Genomic DNA, 21589 nt, shown 5'->3' on the forward strand with positions numbered 1-21589 from the left:
GCCAGCAGCCTTTCGAGGGTTAACATGATTAATTAAATGTCTTACTCACATCGGCCATAGAGAATGAAAGCCCACAGACCTCGGGAGCGGCCTGCGTTGTTGGCACTGTGTTATCCTCAAAACGGGTGAAGAAGGTGTTTAGCTTGTTTGGGAACAAGACGTCGATGTCCGCGAAGTGGCTGTTTTCCACTTTGTAATTTGGGATTGTTTGGAGTCCCTGCCACATACGTCTTGTGTCTGAGCTGTTGAGTTGCGACTCCACTTTGTCTCTGTACTGACGTTTTGCCTGTTTGATTGCCTTGCGGAGGGCAGAACTACACTGTTTGTATTCGATAAGTTCAATTGCCTTGGGGGGTACGAACAAAGGATCCAATTCAGGAAAATCTTATTTCTGGTCGGAGCTTCCGCTGCTTTGATATCCAAAAGTTATTTTCGGCTGTATGTAATAACACGTAAAACGTTCTAGGCTAATAATATAAGAAATAACACATTTTTATTTATTTAAATACTGCAAAATTGCTTAGGAGCTAGAAGCAGAGCTGCCATGTCTATCGGCGCCATCTTCAGATCTTCAGATGAAAACTAAAGAGGAGAAAAACATTGAACTGTTGTACCAATCTCTTCTAGGGGTCTTTATATAGTTCATTAGAGTTAGACTGTTCGACAGTGGGCTAGGATGTCACAGAGAGGAACAGAGACTGTTTATGCCCTGAGCTACTGTCAGTTTTGAGCTTTTAATGGTGCAGGCTGAATTTAATGGTCCGTTTCATCTGTCTGTTCACAGGATGAATAAGACCATAAAGGCTATACATTAGTCTTAGAATGACTAAGAGGGGCAAGACAATATTAGACACAGATACACAGATTAATCTTCCATGGGTAATGGCACTGTCTGTCTACAGCTCTACAGGAGAATGGGATTACTTTTTAGATAAACATCGATAATTCAATTCAGGGGAGACCGTAGCGAGAAACAATTGAACACAACACATCCCTTTTGAATGATAGTATCTCAAATGTTATGGTTCTATGTCTGCCAATCTGGATGGAAAGCTATCTATCCAGGAAAATGCAAAAACTTTTCTTGAATTTATTTTTGGACAGTAATGATTGACACTGTGGTGTTCCTCAAGACACCTGCCTAGGCCCACTCCTCTACTCTATCTTGACTAATGATTTACCCTCAGTAATGAATAAAGCAAGAGTGGTTATGTATGCTGATGACTCTATAATGTATAGCGCTGCATGAACACACTATATAATGAGCTAACAGTACTGAGCAAATAACTAAGAAGTGTGTTTCAGTGGGTTAACATGAATACATTTCTTAAAGAAAATGCATTGTATTTGGTCGAAGATATATGCTTGCCTCATGACCTTCAATTACACTTGTAAATGGATGTGTTCCCTGTAGAAGAAGTAACAAATACCAAATTACTTGGTGTCACATTGGACACAGCTCTATCCTGGTCTGAACATATGTGACCCCTTTCAAGAAGTTAGGCTTATGTCACACGTCACTACTTTACAGGAGACGCATTTGAACATTGTTTTCTATTTTTTTAATCAAAATGTGTTTTTGGGCAGAAATGGAACATGTGAACTTTCATGTGCCATAATAACAAACTTGTATTCCATCTGTAAATATAAATAAAACATTTACATTACAAGCCTAGTTGGTTTAGCCACAGAAAAAGACAGGAACCTGGCTGAGATAATGGATGGGCTGGACTTGCCGAGAGATGAGTTCGGATTGGTCTGCCATGTAGCGCCCTTCTGTCTATAACATGAGCTGCTCAGTATGTGTAGATAATCCTTACTACTGCAGCTTTTTTGAAAGACATAACTTTAACCCTGGAGAATTGCAAAAGTGTTGTTACTACTCTCAAAAACATTGCTGCCCATAATTTAGTAGACACTACTGACAAAGATCAGTGAGAAAAAGTTGTCATTTTCATTGCAAGTTAAAGTGTACTGTTAGCTAGCTAGCGAGCATTACCTTGATGGCTCGCTCATTAACGTTATGTGTATGATCTGTGTAGTAATATAATTTATATCTCAGAAAGTAATTTGTATTGCTAGTTATAGCCTACTGTTAGCTAGCTAGCTAACACCGAACCTAGTTGGTTAGCTTTAGCTACCTGCATATTCACACTCCAGTATTTCATGCATGTTTGCTAGCTATGACAATACATTTGTATTGTAGCTATGGGTTGGGAATATGGTAAATTGTTAAACTAGCTAGCTACATGTCTAAACAAAAGACTCCACTTTGCCAGATGATTACATGATCCAACAAGTTAGCCAGGTGTGTCTGGGGGTGATTACGGCCATCTATTGTATGTCATAAACATGTGTACATGTACACAGGTGTGACACATCCACTTACTTTAGCTAGATGTGGCTTGAGGGTGGTTATAGACTTTATTTCACATGGCCCATCAATTTAGACAAGTGTCTCTGAGTAAGGATCCTCTTAATAATTTCACCACTTTTAGTATTGAAATCTTTGGTTGCTTACAACACTACTTTTTCGATCTGTTTAGGACATGGCCTTTCATGTGAATCCTTAAAGAGATGGGTGGGGCTTAAGAGGGAGTGAATGATGCTGAATAGGTGTAGACAAAGAAGTGCTCATCAGTAGGTGTACCAAAACATTCAAGGGCCATTTTCTCAAAAGTGGGGTTACAAGTGTATCAACTTTCAAAGCAGAATTACTTTCCTATTGTTCCTGCAGTGATATACGATTTTGTAGCTCCGAGTCTCTACTTGTATCCAATATAAAAAACACCATTTCACATTTTGCTAAAAAAAAAATTTAATTTTACCTTTATTTAACCAGGCAAGTCAGTTAAGAACACATTCTTATTTTCAATGACGGCCTGGGAACAGTGGGTTAACTGCCTGTTCAGGGGCAGAACGACAGATTTGTACCTTGTCAGCTCGGGGGTTTGAACTCACAACCTTCCGGTTGCTAGTCCAATGCTCTAACCACATGAGACCAAATAGAGGCATATAGATATATATATAGATCATATTGTAATTATAACGGATAAGAGCATTGCTATAACAAGAAAATGTTCTGAGTATGTAACATCCAGGACTCTGAATCAGGTGATTCAATCTTTGATTCTATCACACCTAGATTAAGGCCCTGTCATATGGTCATCTGCAGCAAAAAATAAACAAAAAAGCTCCAACTTGCTCAAAACAGGGCTGCCATTGTTTTAACTGTATGAATGTCAACTGAATGCATCAGAATCTTTCATGCCGTCAAATTGAAAGCGAATTACTATACAGTCTTCTGATTTTCATTAGGAATGTAACATTTTCAACAAACCACAGTCTTTTTCAGACCAATTAGTGTATTCCATGTGTAACTCTGTGTTGTTGTGTGTGTCGAATTGCTATGCTTTATCTTGGCCAGGTCGCAGTTGCAAATGAGAACTTGTTCTCAACTAGCCTACCTGGTTAAATAAAGGTGAAATAAAATAATAAAATAATTAAATACTAGCAACAAACATAACCACCAAACCAGACAGGAAGTTCAGGTGATCTGATGCCCCCGAGGACAAACAGTTACGTTTTTTTATTTCACCTTTATTTAACCAGGTAGACCAGTTGAGAACCAGTTCTCATATACAACTGCAACCCGGCCAAGATAAAGCAAAGCAGTGTGACACAAACAACAACACAGAGTTACACATGGAATAAGCAAGCGTACCAGCACAATAGAAAAAAAGAAAGTCTATATACAGTGTGTGCAAATGGCGTGAGGAGGTAGGCAATACATAGACAATAGTAGCAAAGTAATTACAATTTAGCAGATTTAGCAGATTAACACTGGAGTGATAAATGAGCAGATGATGATGTGCAAGTAGAGATACTGGTGTGCAGGAAGTAAATTAAAACAATATGGGGATGATGTAGGTAGATTGGGTGGGCTATTTACAGATGGACTATGTACAGCTGCAGCGATCGGTTAGCTGCTCACTGTCACACCCTGACCATAGTTTGCTTTGTATGTGCTATGTTTTGTTTGGTCAGGGTGTGATCTGAGTGGGCATTCTATGTTGGATGTCTTGTTTGTCTGTTTCTGTGTTTGGGCCTGATATGGTTCTCAATCAGAGGCAGGTGTTAGTCATTGTCTCTGATTGGGAACCATATTTAGGTAGCCTGTTTGGTGTTGGGGTTTGTGGGTGATTGTTCCTGTCTTTGTGTTTGTTACACCAGATAGGGCTGTTTTCGGTTTTTCACATTTCTTGTTTTGTATATTGTTCATTTATCATCTTCATTAAAGATGTATCACAATAACCACGCTGCGTTTTGGTCCGCCTCTCCTTCAACAGAAGAAAGCCGTGACACTCACATACAGAGCCGTCACTGAATATAATTATTTACCAATTTCTCAGGGAAAAAGTAAATCCACCTTCAAGAAAGCAATAAAAGAACATCCAATGTGATCAACCATATGACTGCACAGATACGACTGCCAGACAGCATCTCCTGAATGTTAAATGTATTACCGGTCAGGTATTTTAATTGTCTGTAATGTCTACTTGTTAAAAGTTTGTAACGTCTTAATGTAAATTGTAATTGTTTGTAATGTCTTTTTAGTTCTGTGTTGGACCCCAGGAAGATTAGCTGACATTACGGCGTCAGCTAATGGGGATCCTAATAATACTTTTAATTCAAATCTCACCATGTGCTTTGCCTTAACCACTCACTCCAGATGAAAACTCCATACATCTATTTTCCCTGAATCCACACAAGCTATTTGCTGATGTGCAAAAGAGTCCATTTCCCAACCTCATTAGCGAGAACATCAAAAGGTTCTCTACAGCCATGATAACCACAATTAGAAACCAAAATAGCTTTGCTGCTGCTTGTCTTGTCTGGGTCCTTGTGTTTATACATCCAAACAGAACTGAACAACTCAAACTCTGCGTAATCCCCGGAAAAATAACCCATTGAACTGTGCTAATGACTCAAGTCTGCTGCTACTGAGTAATTGGAGGTATTAGATTAACTCACACATCAATACAACTTGCAGACCAAATGTGCTTTGATTGACAGTGTAGAAATTTGAATACTTTAACTCTAGGATCATAATATCGTCAGAAAAATGCAAAAACTTCTAACTCACCCTAACATATCTGTCAACGCTCTTATCGAGAGCAGCTTCAAGTAGTTAGTACATACATTTTCATACTGGTACCCCATGGTGATCAAACCCACACCATGGCATTACAAGCACCATACTCCACCAAGTGAGCCACTCTACCAAGTAACCCACTCATGCTTAATGTCTATAGCCCGGTTCAACGCTAACCCTAGCCTCAAACCTATCTCTAACCTAAGCTTAATGTCCACACCCTGGGTCAACACTAACCTTAGCCATAACACAAACTTCATGTCCACACCCCGGCTCAACCCTAACCCCCAACCCTAACCCTAGCTTCATGTCCTCATCCTGGATCAACCCTAACCCCCAACCCTAACCCTAGCTTCATGTCCTCATCCTGGATCAACCCTAACCCTAGTCATAATCCTGACCCCTTAGCATCAGGTTGGTGGAGCAGAAACACATTGAGAGCTCTTTAGAGGTCAACGGTGAAAGGTGAATGTGACAAACCTGCCCTGGTTGATGGCTGCGATTTCGGACCCGGAGCAGATATCCTGCAGGATGAAGGTGTTCTCGTCGCAGGTTGTGTTGAGCGTGGTGTAGTTGGGTTTACACACAGTCAGAAAGTAAGGCGCATGGTAGCCCGTCGCTAGCTGGAGGATGTCCGTGATGAGAGCTGTGGCACACAGGCCAAACACATGGACGCCTGGTTGGCAGAGACACACACATGCATGCACGACACATGCACACACACACACACACATGCACACACACCCAGTTAGCATAGATTTATTTTTATACTTGGGCCTTGTCATGTCTTTTTTTCATTATTCATAAAAATACATACTTAAGGGGCTGAGACAGTCTCATCAGGTAAACCAAATTAAACTTACCAATAAATCTGACAGCTCTGCGGATGAAGGAGTTAAAGCTACAGCCTGCTGCATTGATGTCTGCCTCTGCCCCGACACCCTTCCTCTTTCTGGACAGACAGCAGAACAGGATCCCCTCTCCGATCATTATCTGTGGACAGAGACACGGTCATCACTGTGGACACATACACTTACAGCACACACACACACACACACACACACACACACACACACACACACACACACACACACACACACACACACACAGTAGGATTAAGAGATCACCTTTCCCATGAACTCTGTCTACCTCTGTTTCAAATGACTGCCTTTCCTCTCAGCGCTCTGTTTTCGGGATAAAGTAAAGCTCTCTGTCTTTGGCGTAGCCCCAGACGAAAGGTTAGGGAAAGGCCAAGGCACACTTTCCCTGCAGTATGGAGTACTATGGCCTACCATTCCAATGTACAACTCTCAGCACTAACCAGCTGTGGTAATCATGATTTTATAACCCACAAATACCTGACTGACCAATATCACAATACCTTCCAACTAGGCTTGGAGCGACATACCGCTTACCGGGGTATTTTGAGATACCAACGGTATGATTTTCAATATCATAAAAAAATATATTATAATAATAATTAGTCCTCGTGTAGGCTGAGGAGGTGAGCGCTACACCACTGCTTATAACTATAAGTTAAGTATAACTATAAGAAATCTAAGATGTGTCAAATAAATGATATCCAGCTCGGAGCTCCAGCTAAGCATTTGGTTTGCTAATTGCTAGCTAAGTGGGTAGATGTCAAGATCAAGCTTCTCGTTAACAGCAGAGACATTCCTTTAAAAAAATTAAACAGCGCCCCCTTGTGTGCACATTCGGTAATATCATAAACCCTGACATGGTACAGAAACGGTATGACCCCCAACCCTACTTCCAATATAGAACATGAATAACTTCAGCCCCCTAGGTGTACAGTAAGTCTCTCCCTTGCGTCTGGAACTTTGACAAACAGGACCACAGGACAACAGGCTGTCGTCTGTGTCTGAATAAACCCCTCCACACTGACCTTCAAACACAATCCAATCCCCTCTGCTCTGTTCAGAGGAGCTGAAACAATAAACACACACACATATCACCACACCTGTCAATCAATCAGAATCTTTCTCTGTTACCCGATCCATAATCTCAGAACTCAGAACCAAATATTGTGGGCCAGCCAGCTACCACAAGAGACTACCCACACCATGACAACTTGAATAAAGCATGAATCCCAATGATACATCCTCTCCCACAGCTCTGATACAGTCCTTACTAGTCTATAATAACCCCTCTTCTGTTTGTCAGTGTGAATGCATGAGGAGTTTAAATCTCAGTGGGGCTGTGTGTTTGATGTCAGCAGTGATCCACACCCTGTCCTGGCCTGGCACAGGCAGGGTGTTGTGAGAAGTAAGGGCTAAACCCCAGGGTGTTGTGGGTACTGGAGTATGGTCTAACTAAGCCTTTGGCGTCGGGTCTGTTGTCACACTGTGACGTGAATGAGGGGCCAGGTATCATGCAGCTATCACCATGGCAGCACACTCTGCCCATCTGACAGGTTGAGAGTGTGTGTGTGTGTGTGTGTGTGTGTGTGTGTGTGTGTGTGTGTGTGTGTGTGTGTGTGTGTGTGTGTGTGTGTGTGTGTGTGTGTGTGTGTGTGTGTGCGCCCGCGCGCGAGCAGGCGAGCGTGTGCATCCGCGCGTGTGTGAGTGCGAGAGAGAGAGAGAGCAACAGAACACTGAGCTATGACAACTGGCCGAACCACAGGACCCTGCACTACCTGCAGGTACTTCCTTTCTAATGATACATGTGCTCTATAACAAACCAATACACAGCGCTCCGATAGAGATGGTGAAAATGGCTTGGTGATCTGAACTAATAGAATGTTGTAGCATTATCGTAGTTACAGTAGAAAGGTTAATTGTTGTTTTCACATGTTGTTATTGTGGCACGCTAGGCTAGGACTATACCTATATGTGCACATATTTCACAGCGTTAGCTGATGTTTGGGAACTGCATCTGAGTTGATTGCAGATGGAATATAGACGGATTTACAGTGTTAGCATTCAGAACATTAAACATACTGTACACTCCCATATGCTCTGAGATATATTTCTGTCTCAGTGCTGTGATGCTTGTTTTTTATTAATCCCAATCAGTATTTATTATCAGCTAGTACATCTCACTAAATGTAACTGATTTTATCAGTGCTGCTAAAGAACTGGAATTGTATTTGGTACTGTATGTACATGTCCGAAAGCACCAGACCAGTAGTAAACATAGACAGCAGGAATTCAGTAATCTTTACTTTTCAGAAAAGGGTGAGGGGTTAAGTATGTGCTCTGACATGCAGTCACTGTCAAACACGCATATTTTGACCAATGGGTAAAATAATGAAATTATGTTAATTGTGTAGATAATCCGCTAATAAAACCAATGGTCCAAACCTCATGTCTTTATCATAATCCGTTCCGAACATAATCCGTTCAGGACATCAAACAATATGGAGGTAAGATAGATATTGATTTTGAGACATGACATATAGTATTTTCATATTTTAGTATACGCTATTCATATTAATGTGAAGTTCCTGTTCAAGCATATCTCTGTGAAATGTCAAGGGAGCACTGAGCATACCGCAATTTATTTATTTTTCAAAGCCTTTTACATTTAATTCAACTTGTGTCATGCTGGTTTTGCTATTTGCGACCCACAACTTGGAAGAGGACAACCACAAAATGTAAAAAAAAGTTTTGGTGAGAATGCTGCCCCGCTCTGTCAACATACATCGGTGCTTATTATTGGATGTATCAGGTTAAGAAATCCGACTTTTTGGATATAATGTTAATGTGTTAATGATGTGTAAAAGAACGATTCAGAACATGAACAATGATTTTTTGTCTTGGTACAAAAAAAATAAAAGTATAACATAAGGAAGTGAAATGTCATCACCAAAGTGCCTTTTCACCTACTCTGGGCAGAGTGGGTAGACACCTTACAGTCAGTCTGAGAAGATGCTTCGAAAAGCACCTTAGTCAACACCATTGTGAGGGGACGTTTTAAAGAAGAAGAAAGAATGGTTCACACTTCAGAACAGTTTAGTCTTCTTGTCATTTTTCAAACACAGCAACATGCCTCCAGGACTCCCAGGAAGTCGGGTGTGAACTAATCAACGCGTTTCTGCATGAGCAGCCTGCTTGAAAACACAACGAAACACTGCAAGACCCACTCATTCATAACACCCACTTTAACCACAGAACAAAAAAAGAGGACCCCAAACTGTAGTTTCAAACTGACAGTTCACCTGGGGACCTTTAGATAGCGATAACTCCATAGCCAGTGACAAAAACACATTGACTGAGTCAGGATAAGTCTTGAAGAGATTGCTAGCTACAGAGACTACTCTGGGGTGGCTGACAGTTAAATGCTGGCTGACAGTAGCAGCCACAGTGTACGCACCTTTTTAGAACAGTCAGCCACAGTGTATTAACCTGAGAGAGAGTCTGACAGAGGACTGGAAACACAAGACCTGCTTGCTACAGTACCGAGCGTTGCTAGGAGATCTCTGTGAAAGTAATGCGTCATCATACAACTAAAGTCAGTAGAATTCCACTGATGCCAGATACAATTACCAAATGTATGTGGACACCTGCTCATCAAAAATCTCAGTCCAAAATCATGGGCATTAATGTGGAGTTGGTCCTCCTTTGCTGCTGTAACAGCCTCCGCTCTTCTGGGATGGCTTTCCACTAGATGTTGGAACATTGCTGCAAGGACTTACTTTCATTCAGCCACAAGAGTATTAGTGAGGTCTAGCTCTGATGTTGGGCGATTAGGCCTGGCTCGCAGTCGGTGCTCCAATACATCCCAAAGGTGTTCGAGGGGTTTGAGGTCGGGACTCTGTGCAGGCCAGTCAAGATCTTCCACACTGATCTCAACAAACCATTTATATACGGACCTTGCTTTGTGCACGTGGGCATTGCTAAGCTGAAATAGGAAAGGGCCTTCCCCAAACTGTTGCCGCAAAGTTGGAACCGCAGAATCATATAGTATGTCATTGTATGCTGTAGCGTTAAGAATTCCCTTCACTGCTGGTTCGATCCCAGGCTGTGTGGCAGCCGGCCGCGACCGGGAGACCCATGAGGCCGTGCACAACTGGCTAAGCATCGTCCGAGTTAGGGGAGGTTTTGGCTGGCCGGGTTGTCCTTGTCCCATCGCGCTCTATAGCGGCTCCTGTTGTCCTTGTCAAAATGCTCGCTGACACGGTCGCCAGGTGTACGGTGTTTCCTCCGACACATTGGTGCCGCTGGATTCCGGCTTAAGCGAGCATTGTGTCAAGAAGCAGTGCGGCTCTTGACCTTCGCCTCTCTCGAGTCCGTACGGGAGTTGCAGCGATGGGACAAGACTGTAACTACCAATTGAATATCACGAAATTGGGGAGAAAAATGGGTAAAAAATGTTTTATTAATTAAAAAGAAGAGGCCTAGCCTGAACCATGAAAAACAGCCCGAGACCATTATTCCTCCTCCATTAAAATTTACAGTTAGCACTATGCATTCGGGCAGGTAGCATTCTCCTGGCATCTGCCAAACCCAGATTCGTCCGTCGGACTGTCAGATGGTGAAGCGTGATTCATCACTCCAGAGAACACGTTTCCAATGCTCCAGAGTCCAATTGGGGTGAGCTTTACATCATTCTAGCCGATGCTTGGCATTGTGCATGGTGATCTTAGACTTGTGTGTGGCTGCTTGGCCATGGAAACTAATTTTGTTAAGCTCCCGACGGGACAAGCACACAATTCTTGTGCTGACATTGCTTCTAGAAGTAGTTTGGAACTCGGTAGTGAGTGTTGCAACCGAGGACAGATGATTTTTACGAGCTACGCGCTTCAGCACTCGGTTGTCCCGTTCTGTGAGCTTGTGTGGCCTACCACTTCGGGGCTAAGCTGTTGTTGTTTCTAGAAGTTACCACTTCACAATAATAGGGGACAGCTCTAGCAGGGCAGAAATTTGACGAACTGATTTTTTAGAAAGGTGGCATCCTATGACGGGGCCACGTTGCAAGTCACTGAGCTCTTCAGTAAGACCATTCTATTGCCAATGTTTTTGTCTATGGAGATTGCATGGCTGTGCGCTCAGTTTTATACACCTGTCAGCAACGGTGTGGCTGAAATAGCCGAATCCACAAATTTTAAGGTAGTTTTGTAATTACAGTGCCTTCGTAAAGTATTCAGACCCCTTGACTTTTTCGTCAATTTGTTGTTACAGCCTTATTCTAAAATGGATTAAAGAAACAAAACATCTCAGCAATCTACACACAATACCTCATAATGACAAACCAAAAAGAGGTTTTTAGAATTGATAAAAAAACAGAAATACCTTATTTACATAAGTAATCAGACCAATTGCTATAAGACTTGATAATCAGCTCAGGTGCATCCTGTTTCCTTTGATCATCCTTGTGATGTATATACAAATTGATTGGAGTCCACCTGTGGTAAGTTCAATTGATTGGACATTAGTTGGAAAGACCCACAGTGCATGTCAGAGCAAAAGCCATGAGGTTGAAGGAATTGTCCGTTGAGCTCCGAGACAGGATTGTGTCGAGGCACAGATTGGTGAAAGGGTACCAACAATGTGTGCAGCAATGACGGTCCACAATTCACAGTTGCCTCTATCTTCATAGAGGTGTCTGCCCGGGACCAAACTGAGCAATTGGGGGAGAAGGGCCTTGCTCAGGGAGGTGACCAAGAACCCGATGGTCTCTCTAATAGAGCTCTAGAGTTCCTCTGTGGAGATGGGAGAACCTTCCAGATGGACAACCATCTCTGTAGCACTCTATCAATCAGGCCTTTATGGTAGAGTTGCCAGACGGAAGCCACTCCTCAGTAAAAGGCACATGATAGCCTACTTGGAGTTCACCAAAAGGCACCTAAAGACTCTCAGATCATGAGAAACAAGATTCTCTGGTCTCATGAAACCAAGATTGAACTATTTGGCCTGAATGCCAAGCGTCACGTCTGGAGGAAACCTGACATCATCCCTACCTCAAAGCATGGTGGTTGCAGCATCATGCTGTGGGGATATTTTTCAGCGGCAGGGACTGGGAGACTAGTCAGGATCGAAGGAAAGATGAACGGAGCAAAGTATAGAGCGATCCTTGATGAAAACCTGCCCTCGAGCACTCAGGACCTCAGACTGGGGAGAAGGTTCACCTTCCAACAGGACAACAACCTTAAGCACACAGGCAAGATAACACAGGAGTGTCTTTGGGACAAGTCTCTGAATGTCCTTGAGTGGCCCAGCCAGAGCCCAGACTTGAACCTGATCGAACATCTCTGGAGAGACCTGAAAATAGCTGTTTTTTTATTTTTTATTTTACCTTTATTTAACTAGGCAAGTCAGTTAAGAACAAATTCTTATTTTCAATGACAGCCTAGGAACAGTGGGTTGACTGCCTGTTCAAGGGCGGAACGACAGATTTGTACCTTGTCAGCTTGGGGATTTGAGCTTGCAACCTTCCAGTTACTAGTCCAACGCTCTAACCACTAGGCTACCCTCCCCCGCCCCTGTGCAGCAACACTCCCCATCCAACCTGACAGAGCTTGAGAGAATCTATAGAGAGGAATGGGAGAAACTCCCCAAATACAGGTGTGTCAAGCTTGTAGCGTCATACCCAAAAATAATCGAGGCTGTAATTGCTGCCAAAGGTGCGACAACAAAGTACTGAGTAAAGGGTCTGAATAATTATGTAAATATAACATTTCAGTATTTTTTTAATACATTTTCAAAAATGTCCAAAAACCTGTTTTTGCTTTGTCATTATGGGGTATTGTGTGTAGATTGATGAGGGGGAAAATTATTTAACCCATTTTAGAATAAGGCTGAAATGTAACAAAATGTTCAAAAAGTCGAGGGGGTCTGAATACTTTCCGATTGCACTGTATAGTGTAGTTGAAGATGCTATTTGTGCCTTTTCTTTTTATAAGTGCCTCAGATCAATACAGGAGGATTCTGGTAGTAAACAAGGTTTTCTGGTGGATAGAGAAAATATTTTGATGAGAGTTAGAGTTTTGTTTCGACAAGTCAAACTTCTCAAACACGTCATTAGTCATACTTCGGACAACATCTCCAAAACCCTTAGCAGACGGTAATCTCAGTCTTTTAGTTAGTGGGGAAGAGGCATCAACAGTGACACCAGATGAATTTGAATGTCAGATCACTGTACCCTTCATCTTAGCATGTAAAGACTTTCCAGCTTTGGGTCAACTTAGTGTTATCATACTGACCTAAACTCTCTTCCTCCTAAGAGGCCAATCTTTCGCTAGGATCTTCAGACATAACACCATATCTAAAAACATGGCCTGCCTATTTCTGTTGAAAGAATAACCAAGTAGTCCTACAGGCAGCCCTCAAATAAAATGCAGAGTGTGACAAGTCAGGTAGATAATGTCACTGGCATGTGTGCCTGTGTGTGCACATGAGCGAATGTGTGCATGAGCGAATGTGTGCATGTGTGTGTGCGCGTGTTGGCGGGCGAGCATGCCTGTGTGTGTGTTTGTGCACATGCATGCGTGCCTGCCTGCCTGCGTTTGTATGTGTGTTGTTACTGACCGTGATGGCGGGTCCAGCAAAGGCCAGGCTGAGCAGCATGAGCAGGGGGATAATCTCCTGAGTGGACTCTATGTAGGGCAGGCTGAGGCTGCGGTCGTGGCAGCTGTACCCCGAGCGGACCGGCTTGAACACGTCTGTCAGCTCCAGAAAGTACAGACTCACCACCGACGACACCAGGATGGGGAGCTGCCCAAGGGTAAACAAACAAACAAAAAAACAGATAAACAGAGAGGCAAAACAACAAAACATGATATGTCAGAATCTTTGGAGACGATGTATTCTGAGTCAATAGCTCAGTTTCAGTGACCTGATGAAGGGGAAGTTGTCAACTCATAACTAAGGTCTGTCCAACACCTTTCAACACAATGAAAGTGAAAAAAAACACTACATTCATGTTAACGAATCCTAGTTAGAAAGCTAATACATCATTTGGAAATACAACTCATTGATTGCTGCCACGAGTCAAAGACATACAAAAGCAGGGAATTAAACAGGTTACTCTAATGAACTCTTAGTGGTTGGTTCTTAGTCTCTAGTATTAGACAGATGGGTTACCTCCCACAATGTTCCAATCGTCTGGGATTTCAGAGACTAGTTGGTTCTAGGAACTACTGGAGCAAAATTGGCACCAGTAGAATATGCATTAAAAGAGCTAGCTCTTCTATGTGATGTAGTCTTGCAGGCTAAGATAGGAATCATCACTGAACTGATTTCACATCGACCTGTCACAGTTCAGTTCTGTCCCTTGTCTTCATCCAAGTAATTATGTCTTAAGTGCTCAGGGAGCATGGGTTCTCAAAGAGGAAAGTCACATTGTTTTTTTACAGGATATTACCTCCCACACCAACTCCTAAAGCAGAAAGGAAAGAAGTTTGCCACACACTAGGAGAACATCTCATTAGGAAAAAGGGGTCACCTGATAAAGCCAAATAAATTATGATGATAAATCCAATTGGGATTTAATAGTGTACCCACAGATATTTTGATATTGATATTAGCCTCGTACAAACCACCCTGATCTCGCAAGCTTACATTCTTTGCTAACGAGAACGCAGCAGTCAGGATGGTCTTGGAACAGGCTAGGTTGATATACCTAGTTGGTAGTACTGCAGTGTAATGTTGGGTAAACACTGGGGATCCAACACAATTAATATACAGAGTGAGACATGAATGACTGACAAAACAGATGTAATTTTAGCATGCAAATGCCAATGTTTTGTAGCTTACTGAACATGTCAATGTGTACCATTGAAAGTCTGTACGACTTACAGTCCAGTAAATACATTACACGTAAAGCCAGATACATGGGTAATTAAATGTAAAATTGGTAGCTCTCTGGGATGCAGTGCTGTACAGCATGTGGTCTGTGTTTGGCCTTGGGCATCCATCCTGACGCAGTAATTCCACATTCAGCTCTGAAACAGCCAGCTAGGAGGCTGTGACAGAGTACTCCACTGCTAGAGGAACAGAAGGACATCTTATTGATGCCAGAGTGTTAAAGTGACTCCACTTTTTCTATCTATCTATCTATCTATCTATCTACCTACCTACCTACCTACCTACCTATTGATGCCCTCTTATACAATTCCTTTGGAAGGTATTCAGCCCCCTTGACTTTTTTATTGTGTTTTTTCCTCCTCATCAATCTACACACAGTACACTATAATAATGATTTTTGCTAATTTATTACAAATAAAAAACTGAAATACACTTTTACATAAATATTCAGACCCATTACTCAGTACTTTGCTGAAGCACCGTTGGCAGCGATTACAGGCTTGACTCTTCTTGTGTATGACGCTACAAGCTTGGCACACCTGTATTTGGGGAGTTTCTCCCATTCTTCTCTGTAGATCCTCTCAAGCTCTGTCAGGTTGGATGGGAACGTTGCTGCACAACTATTTTCAGGTCTCTCCAGAGATGCTCGATCGGGCTTTGGCTTCACCACTCAAGGACATTCAGAGACTTGTCCTGAAGCCACTCCTGCATTGTCTTGGCTGTGTGATTAGGGTCGGTGTCCTGTTGGAAGGTGAACCTTCAGTCCAGTCTGAGTACCTGAGTGCTCTGGAGCAGGTATTCATCAAGGATCTCTCTGGACTTTTTCATCAAGGATCTCTCTGTTTCCCTCGATCATGACTAGTCTCCCAGTCCATGTCGCTGAAAAAAGTCCCGTCAGCATGATTCTGCCACCACCATGCTTTACCGTAGGGATGATGCCAGGTCTCCTCCAGACATGACGTTTGACATTCAGGCAAAAAAGTTCAATCTTGGTTTCATCAGATCAGATAATCTTGTTTCTCGTGGTCGGAGAGTCTTTAAGTGCCTTTTAGCAAACTCCAAGGGGGCTGTCATGTGACTTTTACTGAGAAGTGGCTTCCGTCTGGCAACTCTACCATAAACGCCTAATTGTTGGAGTGCTGCAGAGATGGTTGTCCTTTTGAAAGGTTCTCCCATCTCCACAGAGGAACTCTAGAGCTCTATCAGCGAGACAATCGGGATCTTGGTCACCTCCCTGAGCAAGGCCCTTCTCCCCCAATTGCTCAGTTTGGCCGGGCAACCAGCTCTAGGAAGAGTCTTGGAGGTTCCAAACTTCTTCCATTTAGGAATGATGGAGGCCACTGTGTTCTTGGGGACATTCAATGCTGCATAAATGTCTCAGAGCGCTACGGACAATTCCTTCGACCCCATGGCTTGGTTTATTGGTCAACTGTGGGACCTTATACAGACCGGTGTGTGCCTTTCCAAATCATGTCCAATCAATTGAATTTACCACAGGTGGACTCCAATCAAGTTGCAGAACATCTCAAGGATGATCAATGGAAACAGGATGCACCTGAGCTCTATTTTGAGTCTCATAGCAAAGGGTCTGAATACTTATGTAAATAAGGTATGTCTGTTTTTAATTTTTAATAAATGTGTAAACATTTCTAAAAACCTGTTTTTGCTTCGTCATTACTTGTTATTGTGTGTAGATTGCTGAGGAAATGGTTTTATTTAATCCAGTTGAAAGGCTGTATCGTAACAAAATGTGGAGAAAAGTCAAGGGGTCTGAATACTTTCCGAAGGCAGTGTATATCACATCTGCAGTGCCTTCCATACAGTAAAATCTGTCCAGACAGCATTTTTCACTCGACCAGCTATCTTTAAATATTTATGTTAGGGATATGTAATGACTGAGCTTGTTAGCCCATTACAACACATTGATAGGGAAGGAAATATTTCAACCATTTTAATTGGAAAACATGAGTTTGACTAAGGGAACTGGAGGTATGATGACCTCAGCATAGTCAACCCTGGCCAAACACACATTCATGCACATATGCACACACACGCACACATGCACACACACACACACACACACACACACACACACACACACACACACACACACACACACACACACACACACACACACACACACACAGACACACACACTGCCATGTTCAGCTAGGATAAATATAGGTCAGTGGTACTGTGCCACCTTTCTCTCTAGAAGATAAACTACGCAGAATATGTCAGGAGGTGGAAGCTCACTTCAATTCATCTCTATCCATTGCCAGGTTGATATTACTGTACTAAGGTGCACCCGGGAAGGCACAGTATTCCCTATAATGTGCACTACTTTTGACCATGGCCCATAGGGCAATTTACACAGAGGACATACAGTTGATGTCAGAAGTTTACATGCACTTAGGTTGGAGTCATTAGAACTAATTTTTCATCACTCCACAAATTTCTTGTTAACAAACTATATTTTTGGCATGTCGGTTAGGACATTTACTTTATGTATGACACAAGTATTTTTTCTAACAATTGTTTACAGACAGGTTATTTCACTTATCATTCATTGTATCACAATTCCCGTAGGTCAGAAGTTTACATACACTAAGTTGAATGTGCCTTTAAACAGCTTGGAAAATTCAAGAAAATTATGTTATGGCTTTAGAAGCTTCTGATAGGCGAATTGATATAATTTTAGTCAATTAGAGATGTACCTGTGGATGTATTTCAAGGCCTACCTTCAAACTCAGTGCCTCTTTGCTTGACATCATGGGAAAATAAAAATAAATCAGCCAAGACCTCAGAAAAAAAATGTGTAAACCTCCACAAGTCTGGTTCATCCTTGGGAGCAATTTCCAAATGCCTGAAGGTGCCACGTTCATCTGTACAAACAATAGTACGCAAGTATAAACACCATAGGACCACACAGCCGTGCACTTCACAAAATAGATGGCATCATGAGGAAGGAAAATTATGTGGATATATTGAAGCAACATCTCAAGACATCAGTCAGGAAGTTAAAGCTTGGTTGCAAATGGGCCATCCAAATGGACAATGACCCCAAGCATACTTACAAAGTTGTGGCAAAATGGCTTAAGGACAACAAAGTCAAGTTATTGGAGTGGCCATCACAAAGCCCTGACCTCAATCCTATAGTAAATTTTTAGGCAGAACTGAAAAAGCGTGTGAAAGCAAGGAGGCCTACAAACCTGACTCAGTTACACCAGCTCTGTCAGGAGGAATGGGCCAAAATTCACCCAACTTATTGTGGGAAGCTTGTGGAAGGGTACCCAAAACGTTTGACCCAAGTTAAACAATTTAAAGGCAATGCTACCAAATACTAATTGAGTGTATGTAAACTTCTGACCCACTGGGAATGTGATGAAAGAAATAAAAGCTTAAATAAATCATTCTCTCTACTATTATTCTGACATTTTACATTTTTAAAATCAAGTGGTGATCCTAACTGACCTAAAACAGGACATTTTTACTAGGATTAAATGTCAGGAATTGAGTTTAAATGTATTTGTCTAAGGTGTATGTACACTTCCGACATCAACTGTAAGTAAGTTGTAAGAAAAGTGTGTAATATAAATTTACCAATTTACAATTTCACAAGCGTTATCATCTAGCTAATCATCTAGCTAGCTACATTAGCCAGAATCTTTGCATTGGTTCCCAGGTTTGCATCGGTTCCCATTTTACTAGATCTAGCTGACTATCATGTAGAGTTTAGGCCTACACTTCCTCTTTCAATTATAATCTGGGGAGGTCAAAATAATGAAAAACGATCTAACAAATGTTTTCATTTTAAAATGTTGATTACTTTACCTTGCCATTATCATTCACCTGATGATGAGACAAGATGTGAATCATAATTATTTTGCTAACATACTTTGGGTTGCCGGTTTGCCTGGAAGGGGGTCCCTGGTGTAGAAGCATATGCTATCTAGCGTTGCTAACTAGCGTTACAAGCATGACTAGCATGCTAGCAAGCTTTAATGACGATACCAGTTAGTCGTGGATGCTCAAAATCAAGCTAATGCTACTGAAATCATGACAAAATCATGTTTTTACATTGTAGTGGCTATTGATGTTTTGGTTGTTAGTTTTTTGCTTAATGACCTTGCAAATATCACCTGTTTGCATTTCACTATGTGGCTAATCTGGTTTTAGCATGAGAAAAATGACTGAAGTCCCAAATTCCTGTGAGATACTGTGAGAATTTGCAGACTCAGATCCTCAGCACTAAAAGATCTGGTCCTGGATTAGGAGCCTCTCCCTAATCTAGCAACGTAGTAACGTAGTACACCTTTAGTAGTAAGGCCTAAAGGAGAACCCTCGAAAACTCTCACATGGGATGTATTCATGTACATTAGTCTTTCTAAAAACTTACATAATAGACTGCAACATTTACAATTTATAAACTCCAGGTACATGCAGTCTAATGAACATGAATATGCTGGTAACACAAACAGTCCTATTTCTGTCCCCTATCTTGCCACTGCCAGACAAGACTGTACCTCTAATCTCACTCTGCTTTAACTCAGATCCAGTGATTACAGAAATGAAAGGCAGGGAAGTGACAGATGAAGTTAAATAATGGATGGCTTGAAATGGAAAGTGGACTGGTTGGTCGGTGTGGGCTATTTATAGCATGTAACAGCAGGGGTTGGAACCAAAATTGTTTCGTTCTGAACAGAACCATTTCTTTTATTGTTCCACTGTTCCGACCTGAAAAATATAGTTCTGAACTGGTTTGAACCAAAAAGAGTACTGATTTATATCGTTCCTTTCTGTTCCTTTTAAACCTCTGAAATCAATTCATTTTTTGTACATTTAGCTTGACATTAAATTACTTCACCAATCAGTGTGGCTAGAGCAGCTCTAGACCGGGCAAGCTTTAGTTGTTTACATGCGTGATGGACAGACAAGTGTAGGGAGCGAGATGCGACTGAAATTTTGTGGGTGGGGAAAGAGCAAGAGAGGGTGGAGGAGGAGGCTGGGCTTAAAGTGCTGGGTATATTGTTATGACATGCATTATACTGAATTAGGCCCACAGAATTATACCTATGGAGGACTTGCTTCTATGGAGGAATTTTGAATGTCTTTGAACTTCAGAGAGTTGGCTTAACGTCGGACCACAGCTAGCTAGCTAAAAAGCTTGTACATGCAGAACTGCACCAGAATTAAAAACACGTTTTAGCTTTTTGAAATTCATAAATCCAATGTGCAATGTGATAACTACAGTATCCTTAACTAGCATTGAAAAAGTGTACCCATTATTCCCTAATAAAAATCTCTCCCTAATTTCTGAATTACAGAATTACAGTAGGCTACAGTAGCCTATGCTTTGGAGGGGGAGACGCAGCACACACACGCACACACACACACTGGAAAAATATTTTCAGTTGGCAGGCTGACACAGGAATAGTTTTCTGAGTGACTGAGTGAGGGTTTTCATAGGCGCTTTGTTGCATTTTTTGAGGACTGAAAAAAAATCCTGGAAAATAAAATAACATTATTAACTGGTTCCCATGCTTTTAAAATAACGGTTCTGTTCCCAGAACAGTATAGATCATGCTCATTCCTGGTTCTGATTCTGTTCCTTCAAGAATTTCGCTATTTTACGGTTTTTGGTTCTGTTCCCTGAACTGGTTCCAAACCCTGTGTTGCAACACTGACTAAAGGTATCATCTCACAAGGCAGCGAAGGTGTCCTTCTGAGGATGATGGAGGTTTGACGAGTGTCTTACTGTACACATACAGTACGTACAGACCTATAAGACTGTAATTAAACCAAGCATGGGTGTCTTGCACACATACATTTAAGTCTTACAGCCCTATACGCATGTCATTACAACCCTATAAGACTGTCATTATAATAATAATAATCAAAACACAGGAACCAGTTGATAGGAAACACGTGTTCAGTTCCAAAAAAACTAATAAGCATAGCACTCATAATGTATATCCAATCCATGACTTCATACTGAGTGGTATGGTGTGTATGTTCAAGTGGACATTGGAAACAGCCAGTGGATCAGAGACATGATGTGGTCAATATTGCCTGCTGTTGAGACGTGTGTTGTGGTGCAGCCATGTGGTTTCTCCTTCTCCAGCAGTGCTGTAAAGGTAGCTGTCAGGAGCAGTGGGATGGTTTTCCACATGTGTTTTAAGGTGAGAGGGCCATTTACAAAAAAATAAAATCTTCTGAATTGATGAATTAACAAACGGATGAACAAATTAATAAGAGAATGAACAAATATGACACTTATTTGCAACTCCGTCTGTGTATGCATTGCAACATCTACATGTAGCCTAGGTATGCCTCATGCTCTGCTTTTGCTCTATATTTCAAGAGCTATGTATTCCCCAGCATAAGCCCCACTGGCTCCATTCTGCACTGAATGGGGTGATGCTGGACCTTTGCTAGACCAAAGGGGAGAACTAAACTGGCTTTCTAGTCAGAGAACAGGTTCCAAAATATGACAGATGTGTACTACAGTACATACAGTACAAAACATAACAGTGCAGTACAAAACAGAACATTGCAATACAGTACAGTGCAGAACAGTGCAGAACAGTGCAGTACAGTAAAAAAGAGAACAGTGCAATGCAGAGCAGTGCAGTAGAGTGCAGTACAGTGCAGAACAGTGCAGTAC

General features: G+C 41.8%; 1 protein-coding gene across 1 annotated transcript in view; it reads right to left on the bottom strand.

Moving 5' to 3' along the window:
* The window catches only part of LOC135522678 (phospholipid phosphatase-related protein type 4), a 46877-nt gene that overhangs the window by 23701 nt on the left and 1587 nt on the right, over positions 1-21589 (bottom strand). Inside the window, exons 2-4 of the mRNA XM_064949170.1 lie at positions 13645-13830; positions 6019-6148; positions 5636-5831 (exon numbers count right to left, since the gene is read on the bottom strand). Of these exons, the coding sequence (XP_064805242.1) occupies positions 5636-5831; positions 6019-6148; positions 13645-13830 (512 nt within the window). The remainder of the gene's footprint in view (positions 1-5635; positions 5832-6018; positions 6149-13644; positions 13831-21589) is intronic.

Source organism: Oncorhynchus masou, chromosome 30 (assembly GCF_036934945.1).
Source record: "Oncorhynchus masou masou isolate Uvic2021 chromosome 30, UVic_Omas_1.1, whole genome shotgun sequence".
NCBI lineage: Eukaryota > Metazoa > Chordata > Actinopteri > Salmoniformes > Salmonidae > Oncorhynchus > Oncorhynchus masou.